Source organism: Phodopus roborovskii, unplaced genomic scaffold (assembly GCF_943737965.1).
Source record: "Phodopus roborovskii unplaced genomic scaffold, PHOROB, whole genome shotgun sequence".
NCBI classification, from domain to species: Eukaryota; Metazoa; Chordata; class Mammalia; order Rodentia; family Cricetidae; genus Phodopus; species Phodopus roborovskii.
In genome coordinates, this window is record NW_026125052.1 from 2023871 (window position 1) to 2040115 (window position 16245).

General features: G+C 42.2%; 1 protein-coding gene across 2 annotated transcripts in view; it reads left to right on the forward strand.

Annotated features, from left to right (window-relative positions):
* The first annotated feature begins 1940 nt into the window (after positions 1-1940).
* Ppm1d (protein phosphatase, Mg2+/Mn2+ dependent 1D) overlaps positions 1941-16245 on the forward strand; it is a 31727-nt gene continuing 17422 nt past the window's right edge. The window contains exons 1-2 of one of the 2 annotated variants that reach the window (XM_051185354.1): positions 1941-2650; positions 14956-15181. In XM_051185354.1, the coding sequence (XP_051041311.1) occupies positions 2200-2650; positions 14956-15181 (677 nt within the window). In that variant the 5' untranslated portion in view covers positions 1941-2199. Of the gene's footprint in view, positions 2651-14952; positions 15182-16245 lie in introns of both variants that reach the window. The other variant, XM_051185265.1, reaches the window with a different exon arrangement.

Below are 16245 nucleotides of genomic sequence, written 5' to 3' on the forward strand. Positions count from 1 at the left end.
AGATGAAGAAGAGAAAAATGATGTAATTATATTTTAAAAACAATAAAACATGTTGGTATATGTAAGCCTTGATATGAACCAATAGTTCCCCCACCCCCGTCCCAAGACAGGGGTTCTCTGTAGCTTTGTAGCCTGCCCTGGAATTCACTCTGTAGATCAGGCTGGCCTCAAATTCAGAGATCCACCTGCCTCTGCCTCCTGAGTGCTGGGATGAAAGGTGTGTTAAACTACTGACCAGCGAGCCAGTAGTTTGATATTTGTTATTATATGTCTGTGTTTAGGCTTGATAATGCCATGTTCTGAGTATGGATGTCAGAGGACAACTTACCTGCATTATTCTCTCCTTGTACTATGTGGATTCTGGGGACTGGACTCAGGTTGTCAGGCTGTCACCAGGCACCTTTACTGCCTGAGCCATCTTCCTGGTTCCCAGCTTTATAACCCTGGTGAAAAATTGCCCAAATATAATTTAAGTGTGTCTCACCCCTTTATTCTCAGCACTTGGTAAGTAGAGGCAGGACTCTGAGTTTGTAACCCACCAGGACTAGTATACTGTCCCAGGCTAGTCAGTGCTATGCTGAGACCCTGTCTTAAAAAAAAAAAAAGATTAAAAAATGTTAAGGCAAAGTTATTTCAGAGTGAAGTTATTTCAGAATGCTGTATCAGGGGACTGGAGAGATGGCTCAGCATTTAGGAATCTGTACTGCTTTTTGTAAAGGACTGGGGTTTGGTTCGGAGAACCCACATATATGGCTCACAACCACCTGTAACTCCAGGTACAGGAGGATCAGACCCTGGCCTCTGCATTCGTGTGCACATAGAATACACAAATAACGAAAATGAAATAAATCTTAGTGAAAATGAAAATAAATCTTTTAAAAAAGTTTGATAGGTACAGGGGGTTGTAACACCATGTTGCAAGGGAGGACAGTGAAAAGATTTTTTTTCATTGTATTTGTATATGTTCCATCACTCCTTTGTTACCATTTCATGTGAAATCTCAAAGGTTGTACAGAAAAGAGCATATAGGAACAAGTGAACTTTAAACTGATCCTTAAAAAAAAAAAAGTGCTAAGAAAATACTAAAATACTCATTTGGGGGCTTATTTTAGTTCTGTGGAAAAATACTGCACGCATTTTGTTGCTTGGACTGTACACTACTGGGCCAACAGAGGGTAATAACCGTGTCCTTAGGGTACGGGGATCCTGTTAGTCGTAGGCTCTTTTTCCAAGTGGTAACTTAGATATTGCAGTAATAGATGTAATGAGGATTAGTTCGAAAAAGTATTGACAAGGCTGAAGAGAAGAAAAACATGCAAAAATATTTTTAAAAAGTGCTGGAAAGAATCGTTAGGAATTAAATCCTCCGGTTGGTCTCTGCCACAACCGTATTGTGGGAAACCGGACTGCGCAACTGGCGGTGGAAAATTCCAAGTTTTCTTAACTAAACTCGGACAGCCTCCCTTAACTCCCAGCCGGACACGTCCCACCCAAGGCAGTTCAAGGCATTTGAAGGACATTTTCGCGCCATTTCGCTCAAGGAGTGGAAGGCTAAGTCCACCCTAGCTTTTTTTAGATTTTCCACAATCGCGGGAGGCTGGAGCTTGCAAAGCTTGCTCCGGGAGGGCCAAAAACCAGAAGTCTCACCCAAGAAATCTAAGGAGGAAAAAAAGGTGACAGATTAAGGCGTTTGCGGCTTAGAAACTGCGGAACCCTCCCCCCCCCCCAACCAGGGCGCAGAAGCTCCAGGCTGGGGAAAACAAACCCGGCTCAGCGCGGGCTAGCGCAGGCGGCGGGCGGAGCAAGAGCAGCGGTTGCAAAGAGACCGGAGGGTGGGAGAGAGGGCGGGGGCGCGATCTCGCTCCCCTCGACTCCTGATTGGTCCGTCCCAGCGAACCGAGTGACGTCACAGGAGGGGGGTTAGAGAACGCCTGATTTGTGCGGTGGGCGCGGGCGGGCGGGGAGCGAGTGCAGTGCGCAGGCGCAGCTCCTCGGCTCCTCTCGCCGGCGCCTCGACCGGCCCAGCTCTCGCGGACAAGTCCCGACATCGCGCGCCCCCCCCCCACCTCGGGGACCGCCCCCTCCTCGCTCTCCGCGGCGTCGAAGATAAACAATAGTTGGCCGGCGAGCGGCGACTGTGTCTCCCGCCTCGGAATTCGGCGGGCTGCGTGGGAACGGCGGGATCCCGGGCAGCCGGCCATGGCGGGGCTGTACTCGCTGGGAGTGAGCGTCTTCTCTGACCAGGGCGGGAGGAAGTACATGGAGGACGTAACTCAGATCGTGGTGGAGCCCGAGCCGACTGCGGAGGACAAGCCGGCGCCGGTACTGCGGCGGGTGCTCGGGCAGCCGGCGAGCCCCGCTCTTGCCGGCGTCGGGCCATTGGGAAAAGGCCCGGCGGCGGCCCGCGACCCTGCCCTGGACGCCGCGGCCTCGCCACCCGCTGGCCGCTGCTGTCGCCGCCGCTCCTCGGTGGCCTTCTTCGCCGTGTGCGACGGGCACGGCGGGCGGGAGGCGGCACAGTTTGCCCGGGAGCACTTGTGGGGTTTTATCAAGAAGCAGAAAGGCTTCTCCTCATCCGAGCCCGCCAAGGTGTGCGCTGCCATCCGCAAAGGCTTCCTCGCCTGTCACCTCGCCATGTGGAAGAAACTGGGTAAGTTCCCGGGTTTGTGTGGCGCCCGCCTCTCTTTTCTTTTTTTTTTTCCCTGGGCTTTTTATAGCATCAACACCGCGTGGGCCTCCCCTGGTGCTAAGAGCGCGATCCATCAAGTGACGCTGTCCACTAAGGGATGCGACTGAAGACTGACAGGGTTGGAGTTCTGGGCACACCGAGTGGCCTCGGAAATGCTAGGATGGCTTGTCTCCCAGCAACCGCTCCTTGCTTTATCGCCTCCCTCCCACGATCTGGGGCAACAGTTCTCTCTCCCGTCGCTAATTCACTTTGGTGACAACAAGCTCAGGAGTGTTTGAAAGCCGGCGCCAGATTCTAACCAAAATACAAATTTAAGAAACGTTTCTACGTGGGCCTGGTGACGGAAGCCGGAGGTGGCAAGAGCTGGAGCGTTCCCTTAGCATCTGTCATAATTTTGTTCTTGATGGGCTTATCCCTCTTGGTTGCCTCCTGCCGGTGGTGTCGCTTCTTCATATTGACCCGGATGGCTTCGTGTAAGCCAATTTAGAAGGGCTGAAGTGTAACATAGGCAACTTATTTTTGGAAGTAATTCTGTTGTGATCGTGTTTTAGGGTCATCCCTTGAATTGGTTATGAAAAAGGCGTGCAACGTGTTAAACATTAAATTGTTCCCAATATGTGTTAACCTCTTGGTGTGTGTGTGTGTGTGTGTGTGTGTGTGAGTTACCTTAGCTAATTTTATTCAGTTTCCAGAAGTTCATAGTAAAAAGCACTCATGTAAATTACCCATCAGAGTAGCTTTTGGTAAAGGAACCTTAGTTTAATCCCTAAAAGTTCGGTGTAATTGTAGTTTCAACTAAATTTTGAATGTTGGTAAGGCAACCATACCTAAGTGACAGGATTATGTTTGCTTATTTTTTGCAGTGGCTGTAGTGGTGCATATCTTTGTTACAGAAAAGAATTAATGCTCTTGCCACTAAAAACGCTTTGTTTATAGTGGCATAAGAAAATTGCTCTATTTTCATCAAAGAAACAGCGACATAGAGAAAGCTGTTACAGATTTGTAAAATACACAGTATTTTTAGAAAGGCATTGTCATAGAGTGTAGACTAGCTGGTTTCAAAGTCTGTTTTCCATCTGTTGGGCTTTTTGCCAAGTATTTGATTGACTCAAAGACCAGCCACTAAGCTTTTTGGAGGCGGTTCCCAGCCAATCGGGGTGGGGGGGGGCTATGAAGGATTTATTTTGTTTTCGTGTGGGCAGAATAGAGCTGAAAGCTCTGTTGTTTATTCTAGAAAAACATTATATTATTTGCTGGAGAGGAATTAAAAGTAGGTAGCAGGACAAGATGAAGAGTAGACACAAAGAACTATTATAGAGTCCATTTATTTCGCAGTACACTTGGGGCACATGTTTGCTGTATACTTCAACCTTGAAAATCAAAGCTTTTAATATTTGCACTTTAGCCAGGTGTGGTGGTACAGGCCCTTAATCCCAGTACTTGAGAGGCAGAGGTAGGCGGGACTCTCTTATATAGATAGTTCAGGACAGCCTGGGTTTGTAGAGAGACCCTTTCTTGAAAATAAGGAAAAAAGAAAAAGATTCGTATTGGAGTGTGGTGGCTGATGCTGGTAATCATAGCACCTGGGTGGCAGATCAAGGTGGATCAGGACCTGGCAAGTTCAGGACCAGGACAACAAAATAGACTATCTCAAAGAAAAAAAGTTTGAGCTCTAGATTTGGCTTTATTTTGTTTTTTTGTGTGTGCTGGTGTTGAATTGAACGCAAGGCCTCTCACATAAGTTCAAGCTCTGTCTCTGTGATCCCTGAGTGTCCCTTTAATAAAGCAGAGGCCATGCTGGCAATTGTGAATGCATTTTTTAAAAATATACATATTTCAGAAATATTTCATATTTTAAAATTATGTGTATGGGGACTGGAGAGGTGGTTGAGTGGTTAAGAGCACTGGCTGTTCTTCCAGAGAACCTGGATTTAATTCCCAGCACCCACATGGCAGCTCACAACTATCTGTAACTCCAGTTCCGTTAGATTCAACACATAGACATACATACAGGCAAAACACCAAATCACATAAAAATAAACAAATTTTTAAAAATTATTTGTATATGTGTAGATATATGCATGTGGATGCAGATGCCTGAAAAAAAAATCAGAGGTATCAGCTCTCCTTGGAGCTAAGGTTACAGGTGATTATGAGATACTTGAAGTGCATCAGGAATTGAACATGGGTCTTCTGAAAGAACAGTAAATGTCCTTAACCTGTGTGCCAGTTCTTCATACACATACTCTTTGGATCACACTTTTATTTTTACCAATGAAACTTTGAAGGAACTCTATTTTCAAAACTTAAATTTAAAAAAGAATATTAAAAAAGTATTTTGAATAAATTAGAATCTTGACATAAGAAATACAGGTTAATTAGTGTGGTGTGGTGCACACCTTTAGTCCCAGCAGAGGCAGAGGTAGGTGGATCTCTGTGAGTCAAGGCTAGCCATGTCTACAAAGTGAGTTCTACGATAGCCATTTATGTTACTCAGATAAATCTTCTAGACCCCCCCAAAAAAAATTAAAATTCAGTTAATTTTTGTTCAGCTCTTCCTTTTTTTTTCTCTTCCAGCTCTTTGTCTTCTGTCACTTAACTTTGCAGTCTGTCACCTTCAAGTTCTTTCCAGTCCATATTCAATCTCCCTCTGCAGTTATGTTTATTTACCATGTTTTTGTCATCTTAGGCAATTCACCTTTTTGTGAATACATTAAAATGTTTCAGTTTCAGCCAGTGGTCATCCATGTTTTTAATCCCAGTACTCAGGCAGAGGCAGACCAGCCAAGGCGATATAAAGAGACCGTTTCTAAAACACACACACACACACACACACACACACACACACACACACACACACACACATTCTCTCTCTCTCTCTCTCTCTTTCTCTCTCTTTCTAAAGGGGTTGGGGCAAATAAAGAGATGGCTCAGTGGTTAAAAGCACTTGTTGCTTCTTTTTTAATTTATGATAATATTTTTTTATTTAAATTTGAAACAAGCTTGTTTTACATGTCAATCCCAGTTCCCTCACCTTCCCCTCCTCCCCTGCCCCTTCAATCCCCATCCCATCCTCTTTCTGCTTCCTAGGGAAGGTGAGGCCTTCCATGGGGGATCTTCCCACTTGTTGCTTTTGTAGAAGACCTGGGTTCTGTTCCCAGCACCCACATGGCTGCTTGCTACCATCTGTAACTTCATTCCCAGGGGTTCAACACCATCTTCTGACCTGCCTGGGCACCTGATGCACATGCAAGCAAAACTCACACACATAAAATAAATATAAAATTTTTTTCAATTTTTGGCTTACTGCCTCCAAACCAAAAATATTGGATCATACATATTCTAACACAGTGTTTTCGTAGTTAAACTACAGTTTCTTTTAGAATTGAGCATTCTTGTTTCTGTTAGTGCTCATTGAGTTAGTAGCAGTTCTCAAATAATTTGCTTTTAGACAGTTGTTTTTGGTGCTAGGGATTGAACTCAGAGTCTCACATATTATGTACTGGCTCTACCACTGAGCTGTACTCCTGTACTGTTAAATTATTAATGACCCAAGAGCTGTTGTTTATGTGGGCTACATCTGGAAATGTCAATAAAAATCCTACCTAGTAAGGGGTTGTATCTTAAAGTTAGTTGAATTGTGATCTGAAATCTCACTAATGAAAATTTTATAGCGTTACATTAAGATCCTTATTCCATGAATTTGAATGAGGGTGTGTGTTCACATGGGAGGGCTTGGAGGAAGTTATTGAAAGAATAACTCCCCCTCCCAGCATCTGTCTCTTGTTTATAGCTCCTCCTGGAGATCACCTGCCTACTGAAACATTTTTTTTCCATTCCCCTTATCAAACTTGGGCAAGTCTGCTATTGAGTTCTCAGCCCCAGCTTCCTCTTTCCTGGGCTTTGAATCAGTCTTGTGTCCATGTGTGGGTTTTGACATGGTGTATCATTCATTTGGAAAATAATGGCACAGTGAGTTAATATCTTCTGAATATTGATGCATTTCAACATATGGTATAAAAATTAAGTTGGCTACTCTCTTTGATACCACTAGAAAAGGTTTTATGGGAAGATGTAGGCCACTCTGCTGGATATGCATGTTCCCAAACTGAGTCTTCCGAACAACAGTTAGAAATTTATCATGCACTAGCCTATTCTTGAAAGAAAACTCATTTTATTTTCAAGACAATACATGTCAAATGACCAAGCCTTCTGTTTTCTGATAGGATCTTTTTTGTTTTATTTTGTTTTCCAGATGGGGTTTCTCTGCATAGCCCTTGCTGTTCTGGAATTCTGTAGACCAGGCTAACCACGAACTCAGAGATCTGATAGGATCTTACCTGTCACACAGCCCAGGGGCCTTGGTCTTCTTTTCTTAGACTTTGGGGTGCTGTGATTTCAGGCATGTACCACCACAATTGGGTCTATTCATCTTTTTGTTTTCTTGATTTCCCTGAGCAATGGTTTCAAATAGTTGAGGGAATTCTCTTGAATTTATTGCACATGAATTTCTGATCCTCCTGCTTTCACTTCCCAAATGTTGGGAGTACAGCCCTGTGCTATTACAGAATTACAGAAGGCTTCTTTTTTTTTTTTTTTTTTTTTTTTTTTTTAAGGAGACGGGACTAAAGTATGTAGCCAGGCTGCCTTTGAAGTTTATGTTCATGTGTGGGTTAGAGGACAACCTTTGTATCATTCCTCAGGTGTACTATCTGCTGGTTTTTTTTTTTGTTTTGCTTTGTTTTGTTTTGTTTTAAAGATACAGTCTCTACTGAGCACTCATTAAGTAGGCTAAACTGTCTGGCCAGTGACCCTAGGTCTTTTTCTGCCTCCCTAGGGCTGGGATCACAAGCTCTTAGCACACCTGGCTTTTTATGTGGGTTCTGCAAGCCCAACTGAGCTATCTTCCCAGGCTCTTGGTTGTGAAATTTTAATCCTGTTGCTTCAGGCTCTTGAGTGCCAGGTTTACAGGTATGCCTTACCAAGCCCTTCCCCCAGCCCAACTCTAAGTGTATAGCTGTGGTGAGTACAGTGTCAGCTAGCTCATTCTGAGGCTTCTGTCGTGACCACTGCCAAGGCACTCAAAGTCTTAACCAAGTATTGCTTTTGCACAGCTCAAGGGACAAGCGAGCTCTTAGAATGATTATGAGGAACTGCTCTAAAGATCCCATAAACCACTGAGAGAACAGCATGTTCGAACGGCTGCCTCTTGCTGAATCTTGAGATTTTTGTCTGCAAAGGTAATTGCCTTACTCACAATGAAGATTTTTAGGGTTGCCCATATAGCACATGAAGTTGCTCAGCAGTCAGATGAAGTTAGCTGAATTTCTGTCCAGTATAAAGATATGAAATAAATTGACTTCTTTATATTTTTAATAAACACATTGATCAACTTATTACTTTAATTATTATTATGTGTGGGGTATGGGTGTAGGTGAGAGGACAATTTGTAAGAATGTGTTCTTGTTCCACTGTGAGTCCTGAAGATAAAGTTCAGGTTGTCAGAGTTGGCAGAAAGCACCTGTATCTGTGTAACAGGCTCACCCTGCTGGGGAGTAAAGCATAGGAGGTGTTAGCAGTAGCTTCCTAGGCTGTTCAGGACCAGTCCGGGCCTCCAATTACGTGTCTATAAATATACCTGTGCACTGCACATGTGTAAGTTTATATACATACAAAACTAATTGTGCATTGGGCCAGTGAGGCCACTCTGGATAGAGGCACTTTTCTGGAAAACCTGATTACCTGAGTTTGTCCCCTAGAAACACACTCGATGGAATGAGAGAACTGACTCCCTCAAGTTGTTTTTACACCACCTGTAACCCATGGCTTGCATCTCCTTCTGCCCACCACATAAATAAATATAAAGTAAGTAATTAAATGTAAAAAAGCCCAAAGCTAATCAGTGAAAATATGGAATAGATTTATGTTAGCATCCTAGGAGTGCTGTATCAAAGGGTGGCTTTAAACAATAGAAAGTTAAGCTTCCCTGGGTTTGGATGCCATAAGTTGGAAATCAAGGAGTCATGAGAGTGGGTTCCTTATGGAGAGCTGGTTGCTGCCAGCAGTCCTTTGCCTTTCTTGGCTTGAAAGGTGGAGGGAGAAATGCATCTCTGTGTCTCAGCCTCTTTTTTGTGTATTTCCTTCTCTGTGTTGTCTTCTCTCTTCTAAGGACACTGTTTTTTGAACTAGTGTTTACTCTAATCCAGGATGATCTCTTTAAGATTCTTAACCTGCTTACATCTACAAAGACCCCTTTCCAAATAATACCAAATTCACAGGTTTCAGAGGGATAACAACCCACTAAAAGCCCATTTTCATCATCTTATATACCTTCCCCTAAAATACTTAATTCCAAAGGAAAAACATTACAGTGGAAAACCTGATAGACACCTCCTAAATTATTAAACACAGCAGCAGTTTAAATTTTTTAAATGAATTTATATTTTTAGATAGGATCTCACTGTGTGGGTGGTTATGGTGCATGCCTGTAATCTCAGCATAAGAGTTACTGCAAGTTTGAGCCATCTTGGGGCACAGAGTGACACCCTGTCTCAAAATGAAATGAAATAATTATCCAGTCTTAAGTATTTTGTTATAACAACAGAAACCAGTTTAAGATTGATGAGTTGTCTTTAATCCCAGCACTTGGGGCAGAGTCAGGCAGATCTCTGTGGGTTTGAGGCCAGCCTGGTCTATAGAGTGAGTTCTAGGACAACCAGGTCTACACAAGGAAACCCTGTCTCCTCCCCCCCCCCCAAAAAAAAAGAAGAAGATGAAGAAGAATGGGAATTTTGTTTGTAGGAATTAAGTACTGTAAGTATTTACTTGCTCTTCGTTCAAGAAAACAAGTTGACTTTTTGTCAAAACTGAAAGGAATATACAGAACTGAAGAAACAGAACAGTCAAAATCCTAGGGACTTGCCCAGATTTTCAGGCAGTTTTGTTAAAGTCCTTTTGTTGTAATAGGCTATATTTATTTCAGTAAAGAACATGAATCAGAAGTTGTAACCTCATTTTATTTTTTAATAATTATTTGATTTATAATTATGTCATTTTTCAAGGGTTCTGAGACTTATTTTGAGACAAGTATTTAGGCTGTCCTGGAATTAATTCACTGTATATCCCAGGCTAGCCTTGAACTCACATGGCAGTCTTCCTTCTTTAGACTCCCAAGTGCTGGGGTTACAGAGTTAGGCTGCCATGCTTGTCTACCTCTCAGATTGTTGCAATGATAAGCTATATATGAATATATATGATCATCAGCTCTGCTCCTTTTGTGTTTTACTATCTGCACCGGTCTCTGTGAGTTTTAGAGACTTTTGATAATTGCTTTCAGTGTGTTCTGGAGGAGAGTATTATTGTTATCATGTCCCAAAGGCCTATGTATGGTCTGTTCTCCCCATAATAGCACCCCCCCCAATAGACTTTCTAATGTGGCAAGAGCTAGGAGGATATTCTTAGGCTTGTTTTGAATCCGAGCCTCTGTCCCTTGTGCTCTGTCTTTGTGTAAGAGTATTATGCCAGAGTGTCCACTGCAGTATATCTACTTGTAAAATTTTCATTTGACCAAAATTGTGGGGTTCTTTTTCATTTATCCATGTGTTTATTTTGTGTATGTGTGTGGATGCATGTGAAATTCAGAGGGCAATTTGTGGGAATTGGTTCTCTCTGCCACAAGGATTCCAGGGGCTTGGGGGAAGGTGTCTTTGCTCACAGAACCATGTTTGTAAAAAATGTTTTTTCTTCCTTTTTTTTGAAGATATGGCTTCTACTCACCCCTGTTGTCCTGATACTTACTATGTAGACCAGAGATCCACTTGCCTTTGCCTTCCAAGTTAAAGGCACATATCTATGCCTGACTGTAAATTTTATTTTTTGAATCATAGCATATGTAGCCCAGGCTACCTTGGAATTCTGTATGTAGCTGAGGATGACTTTGAACTCTTGATCCTTTTTCTTCTACTTCCTAAGTGCTGATAGTACAGGTGTATACCTTCTGGTTAGGTGCAGAAATGTGACTTAAGCTGGGTGATGGTGTTGCACACCTTTAATCCCAGCACTTGAAAGGCAGAGGCAGGCAAATCTCTGAGGCAAGCCTGATCTACAGTGTGAGTTCCAGGCTCCAAAGCTACAGAGAAACCCTGTCTTGAAAAACAACAACAAAACAAAACAAATAAATGCTACCATTTTATCTTAGGTGAGTTTTGCACACGACTCAGTTACTGGTATGTATCAGTAAACTTTTGTTTTTCTGATTTTATCTTTTGTTGTTTGCTGTGTATTTTTGAGACACAGGGTCTTACTGTATAGCCTAGGCTAGCTTAGAACATGATATTTAGACCAGGCTGCTCTTGAACTCAACCCTTCTGCCTCTACCTCCCCAGTGTTGTGACTACATGTGTGTCACTGAATGTCGACTGAATGTCAGTAGTGAATAAATATACTGTCCAGTTAGGGAAGAGAACATTGCCTGTATTGTAGATGTACCTGTATGCCCATGCTGGTCTTGTATGTTTGTATGTGTTGCTGGGTATTGAATATAGAAGTTAGTGCATGTTAGGTAAGCTCTCCTATCTTGAGATGGTCTCATGAAGTTGCCCAAGCTTGCCTTGAATTGCATCTGTTGCACAAGCAAGCCTTGCACTGTTGATCTTTCTGCTTTAGCCTCTCCAGTAGTTGGGATTAGTTTTCTGCCACTGTGGCTTCATATTTCTATCTATCTACTTCCAAGGAGGTAACCATCACTTCAACTTTTAGTTCTGTGCTGCTTGTTTATTTTTCTTAGTCGTTTCACCAAGTTTGTTCAATGCAATATATATTGCAGAAACCCAACACTGTATACCTTCTTTTACCTTATACCTTTATGAGAGTCTTATGCATTGTATATGGTTAGGAGGACATTAGGATTGATGTTTATTTTTAGTCTTCACGAATAGTGTTGCTTTGGCCATTTATATTTCTGCAGTAGCATGTGGTGTATTCCTGGTGGGTGGTTGAAGAATATGCCTGTTGTCACCTCTTGCCTATGATACCCAAATGTTCCTGCAGTGTGCCGGTTTACAGTCATACTTTCATCAGTAGTTGATTACAGTCTGTTGCTCAGCATTTCTAACCACATTTGCTGTGTCATATTTTAAGCTGCTTGGTTTTCATGCAGGTGGTAGCTTGTGTTTTTTAATTGTTATTTACAAGGTGATTAAAAAAATTGAATATCGTTGCATGTTTTTTTGTCTGGTTTTTCTCTTTGGTTCAAGGTCTGTTTAGGCATGATGTACTTTTTTCCTTTAGGTGTCCTGTCTGACTGATGTCAGTTGTAGGAAAGTTTTACATAGCTTCTTCCATTCTGTGAAGTATCTTTTCATTCTATTCCTGGTAGTTTTACTAGTGAATTCCTTAGGGCTGAGTTAGGGTGTAGGTGCTGGAATCCACCTCCAGTCCTCATGATTGATCAGCAAGTGCTCTTCATGAGCTGTTAATCCAGCCTTGGCTAACCACCTGTTATCTTCAGCCTTTACTGTGATCTCTTGAATTTTTCTGTAAATTTTTCTCTCCCTCCCTCCCTCCCTCCCTCCCTCCCTCCCTCCCTCCCTCCCTCCCTCCCTCCTCCCTCTCTCCCTCCCTCCTCCCTCCTGGAGACATGGTTTGTCTGTGTAGTTTTGTAGACCAGGATGGCCTCGAACTCACAAGAGATTTGCCTGCCTCTGCCTCCCAAGTGCTGGGATCAAAGGTGTGTGCCACCACTGCCTGGCCTGAATTTTTCTATAAATTTTCAATAAAGGAAACCAACTTATTCCTTCTCTTACTGTTCTTTGCAGATGAGTGCATACTGTAATCATCCTTTGCATAGTTTTGTTTGCTTAGACTTAGAGGTATCTCTCTGAAGCATTAACCTAATTAATTATAATCAATAAAAAAATCAGAAGTTAGATATTGGAGTAAAAACATGGAAAATCAGCTGCCAGTCGCTTCCTGTCTCCTTCCTCGGTCTAAAAGGGCCTGAGATCCTGTCTTCACCCCACAATATCACTTTCTGTCTCTACCTCCTTCCCGAGTGCTGGGTTTAAGGTTGTGAGCCACCACCACCACCCAGCTTCTATGATTAACTAGTGGCTAGCTCTGCCCTCAGATCTCCAAGCAAGCTTCGTCAGAATACAAACAAAATATCACACAACATCCCTTATATTTGCTAGTGACCTTTTCCCATGCTTCCTGTCTACTAAGCAGTTATTTTTATACTCTGTCCTTTGGGTAGAGTTTTGGTGTGCAGAATATGTGAGTGAGTGAGTCAGTCTGCCATCATGGACTTACAGCCATAGTTTCGTCTTACAGAATTATTGACTGCCACTGAATTTAATAGACACTATATGGTTTGGAATCGATCTGAGAGAGTTCTGTTACTTAATATTTGAGTATCTTTTTTTTTTGTTTTTCAAGACAGGGGTTCTCTGTAGCCTTGGAGCCTGTCCTGGAACTCAGAATGAGGCTGGCCTCAAACTCAGAGATGCGCCTGTCTCTGCCTCCTGAGTGCTGGGATTAAAGATGTGACCAACACTGAGTTGTCTTAAGCAAGCTTCTTAAACAATCATTTTAAGTATTGATTTTTTAATTTATAAGATGAAATAATGCAAGTAATTTTATGTCTCACAAGTTTACTGTAAGAATTACTTGAGTAATACTGGCAAGCTTTTTTAAAAATTTTTTTTATTTTTTGAGACAGAGTTTCTCTGTGTAGCCTTGTAGAACAGGCTGGCCTCGAACACACAGAGATCCGATTGCCTCTGCTTCCCGAATACTGGGATTAAAGGCATGCGCCACCACCGCCTGGCTTAGTATAGAGCCTTGTACATGGTGTTCAGTAAATGCTGTTAGGTGGTGGAGAGAGGGTTCAGCAGTTAAGAGTGTGTGCTGCTCTTGCAGAAGATCTGGCTTCAGTTTCTTGCACCTCCCTCAGGAGATTACCAACTCCAGCTCCAGGGAATCTGATGGCCTCTTCTAAATACGCCTCTTCTGGCCTATTTAGGCTCTTTGCATATGATAACACGTCTTAATCAGTCACATGCACACATACATGCATGCACACACACAAGTGAGACTATGGAAGGCAGGCAGGTCTCTGAGTTCAATATTCGGTTAGCCTGGTCTACATAACAAATTCCAAGTAAGCCAGGGCTACATAGTAAAACCCTGTTTCAAATATCCAACCAAATAAAATTGTTAAAATTTGAATATTTAAAAGTTGCTTAAAAAAAAAACAAGTAGCTGTGTCTGAGAAGATATAATATGTGCTAAGTATTGATGAAACGGTATAACTGTGTTTTGCTTGGTGGTAGAGTATTTGTATGGCATGTAGGAAGCTTTGTGTTTGGTTCCTAGGAAAGAAAACGAATATATTCTTGCTTCTCCATGTAGTTACAACTGAGATTTATATGGAAGTAGAAAAATCTGTCCTGTAATGTTTCTCACACTATTGGGTTTTGGTTTTATTATAGTAATTTATAAATTTTTTGATTAGAGGATTAACTTAAATCCTCATGTAGTGTGCTGGTTAGTTTTGTCAAATTGACACAAGCTAGAATCATTTTGGAAGAGGGAACCTCAGCTGAGAAAATGCCCCCACTAGACGGTGCATTTTCTTGATTGGTGATTGATGTGGGAGAACCCAGTTCATTGTAGGCAGTGCTACCTCCTGGCAGCTGGTGGTCCTAGGTTCTGTGAGAAAGCAAGATAAGAAAGCTGTGAGGAACAAGCCAGTAAGTACTCCTCCATGTTCTCTGCTGTTAATTCCTGCCCTCAGGTTCCTGCCCTGACTTTGATAATGGAATATGATTTGGAAGTGTAAGATGAAATAAATCCTTCCTTCCTTTCCAGCCAAAATTGGTTTTGGTCAAGGTGTTTTACTACAGCAATAGAAACCCTACTTCAGTCAAGTACTTCCTAAGCTTTTCCCTCCCTCTCTCCCCTTTCCCTCCTTCCCTTCCCTCCCATCCATCCATCCATCCATCCATCCATCCATCCATCCATCCATCCATCCATCCATCCATCCAGTACCAGGAGTTGAATCATGGACCTTGACAATACTAGTCAGGTGCTCTGATATTGAGCTCCATCTCAAGCTCAAGATATTTTTCTTAAACTTTTTTTGCTGTACAAATTCAAGTGTTAACATTCTAATTCAAGATAATGTTGCTTGTTATATTCTAATAACTGTGCTTATGTATATACCTGGAGAAGTAAAATATAAAATATTTTCTTTCTTATTACAGCAGAATGGCCAAAGACTATGACAGGTCTTCCCAGCACATCCGGAACAACTGCCAGTGTGGTTATCATACGGGGCATGAAGATGTATGTAGCTCATGTAGGTGACTCTGGGGTGGTCCTTGGAATTCAGGATGACCCAAAGGATGATTTTGTCAGAGCTGTGGAGGTGACACAAGACCATAAGCCAGAACTTCCCAAGGAAAGAGAAAGAATCGAAGGACTTGGTGGGAGGTAAGCATTTATTTTACTTTACTTTGGTTTTGTTTAGCCAGCTGTATACACTTTGTCTTTTGTCTTTCTAAATCTCCCCCACCACTTCCTTTTAATTGAGACAAGGTTTGGTTTTGTAGGCTAGCCTGTCATTAACTCACTGTGTAGCCTAGGCTGGTCTACAGCTTGTGATCCTCTGCTTTAGTCTTCTCAGTGACAGGATTATACATGTACCCTTCTTTCCAGACAGGATTATATACATATCCTTCCTTCCCCTCCCTCTCTTTTTTTAAGACAGAATCTTACATAGTTGAGCCTGACCTGGAACTCCTGATCTTTCTGCCTCAATGCTGGCATATGACATTCAGATTGGACAGAACAGAGCAGCTAATCTATGCCATGTGCTTTACATATACTGTTTTTAGTTTACTTTATCATAATCCTGGATTTTAAAAAAGAACTCTCTCCTTTTTAAGTCTCTTAGAATTTGTCCCATAAGTACAGTGAAGTAAAGCATGGAGCGACAGGAATGGCAGTTTTCCATTTTTGCAGGTCTCTGTAGTGTTTTGTCATTTCTGGAGATGAGAACCAGGTTCTTGCACATGCTAGCCAGATGCTCTGTGTGAGTTGTGTCACTAGTCTCTGGTTTTTGTTTGTTTTTCAAGACAAGGTTTCTCTGTGTAGCCCTAGCTGTCCTGGAACTCATGGAGATCCGCCTGCCTCTGCCTCCCAAGTGCTGTGATTAAAGTCATGTGCCACCATGCCCACAGTGTCAGTAGTCTCTCTCTTTCAAGATTTGTTTGTTATGTATATAGTGTTCTGCCTGCATGTATGCCTGCACACCAGAAGGAGGACACCAGATCTCATAGATGGTTGTGAGCCACAATATCTTTGCTGGGAATTGAATTCAGGATGTCTGGAAGAGCAGCCAATGCTCTCCAGCCTCACTATTCTCTTACTACACATTTTTAATATTTGTGGGCTTGATTCCTTCTTGAATTTTTTTTAAAGAAAATACATTTTTAGATTATTTTATATTTGTTTTTAATAATTTATTTAATTTTTATTTTATGTGCATTGGTGTG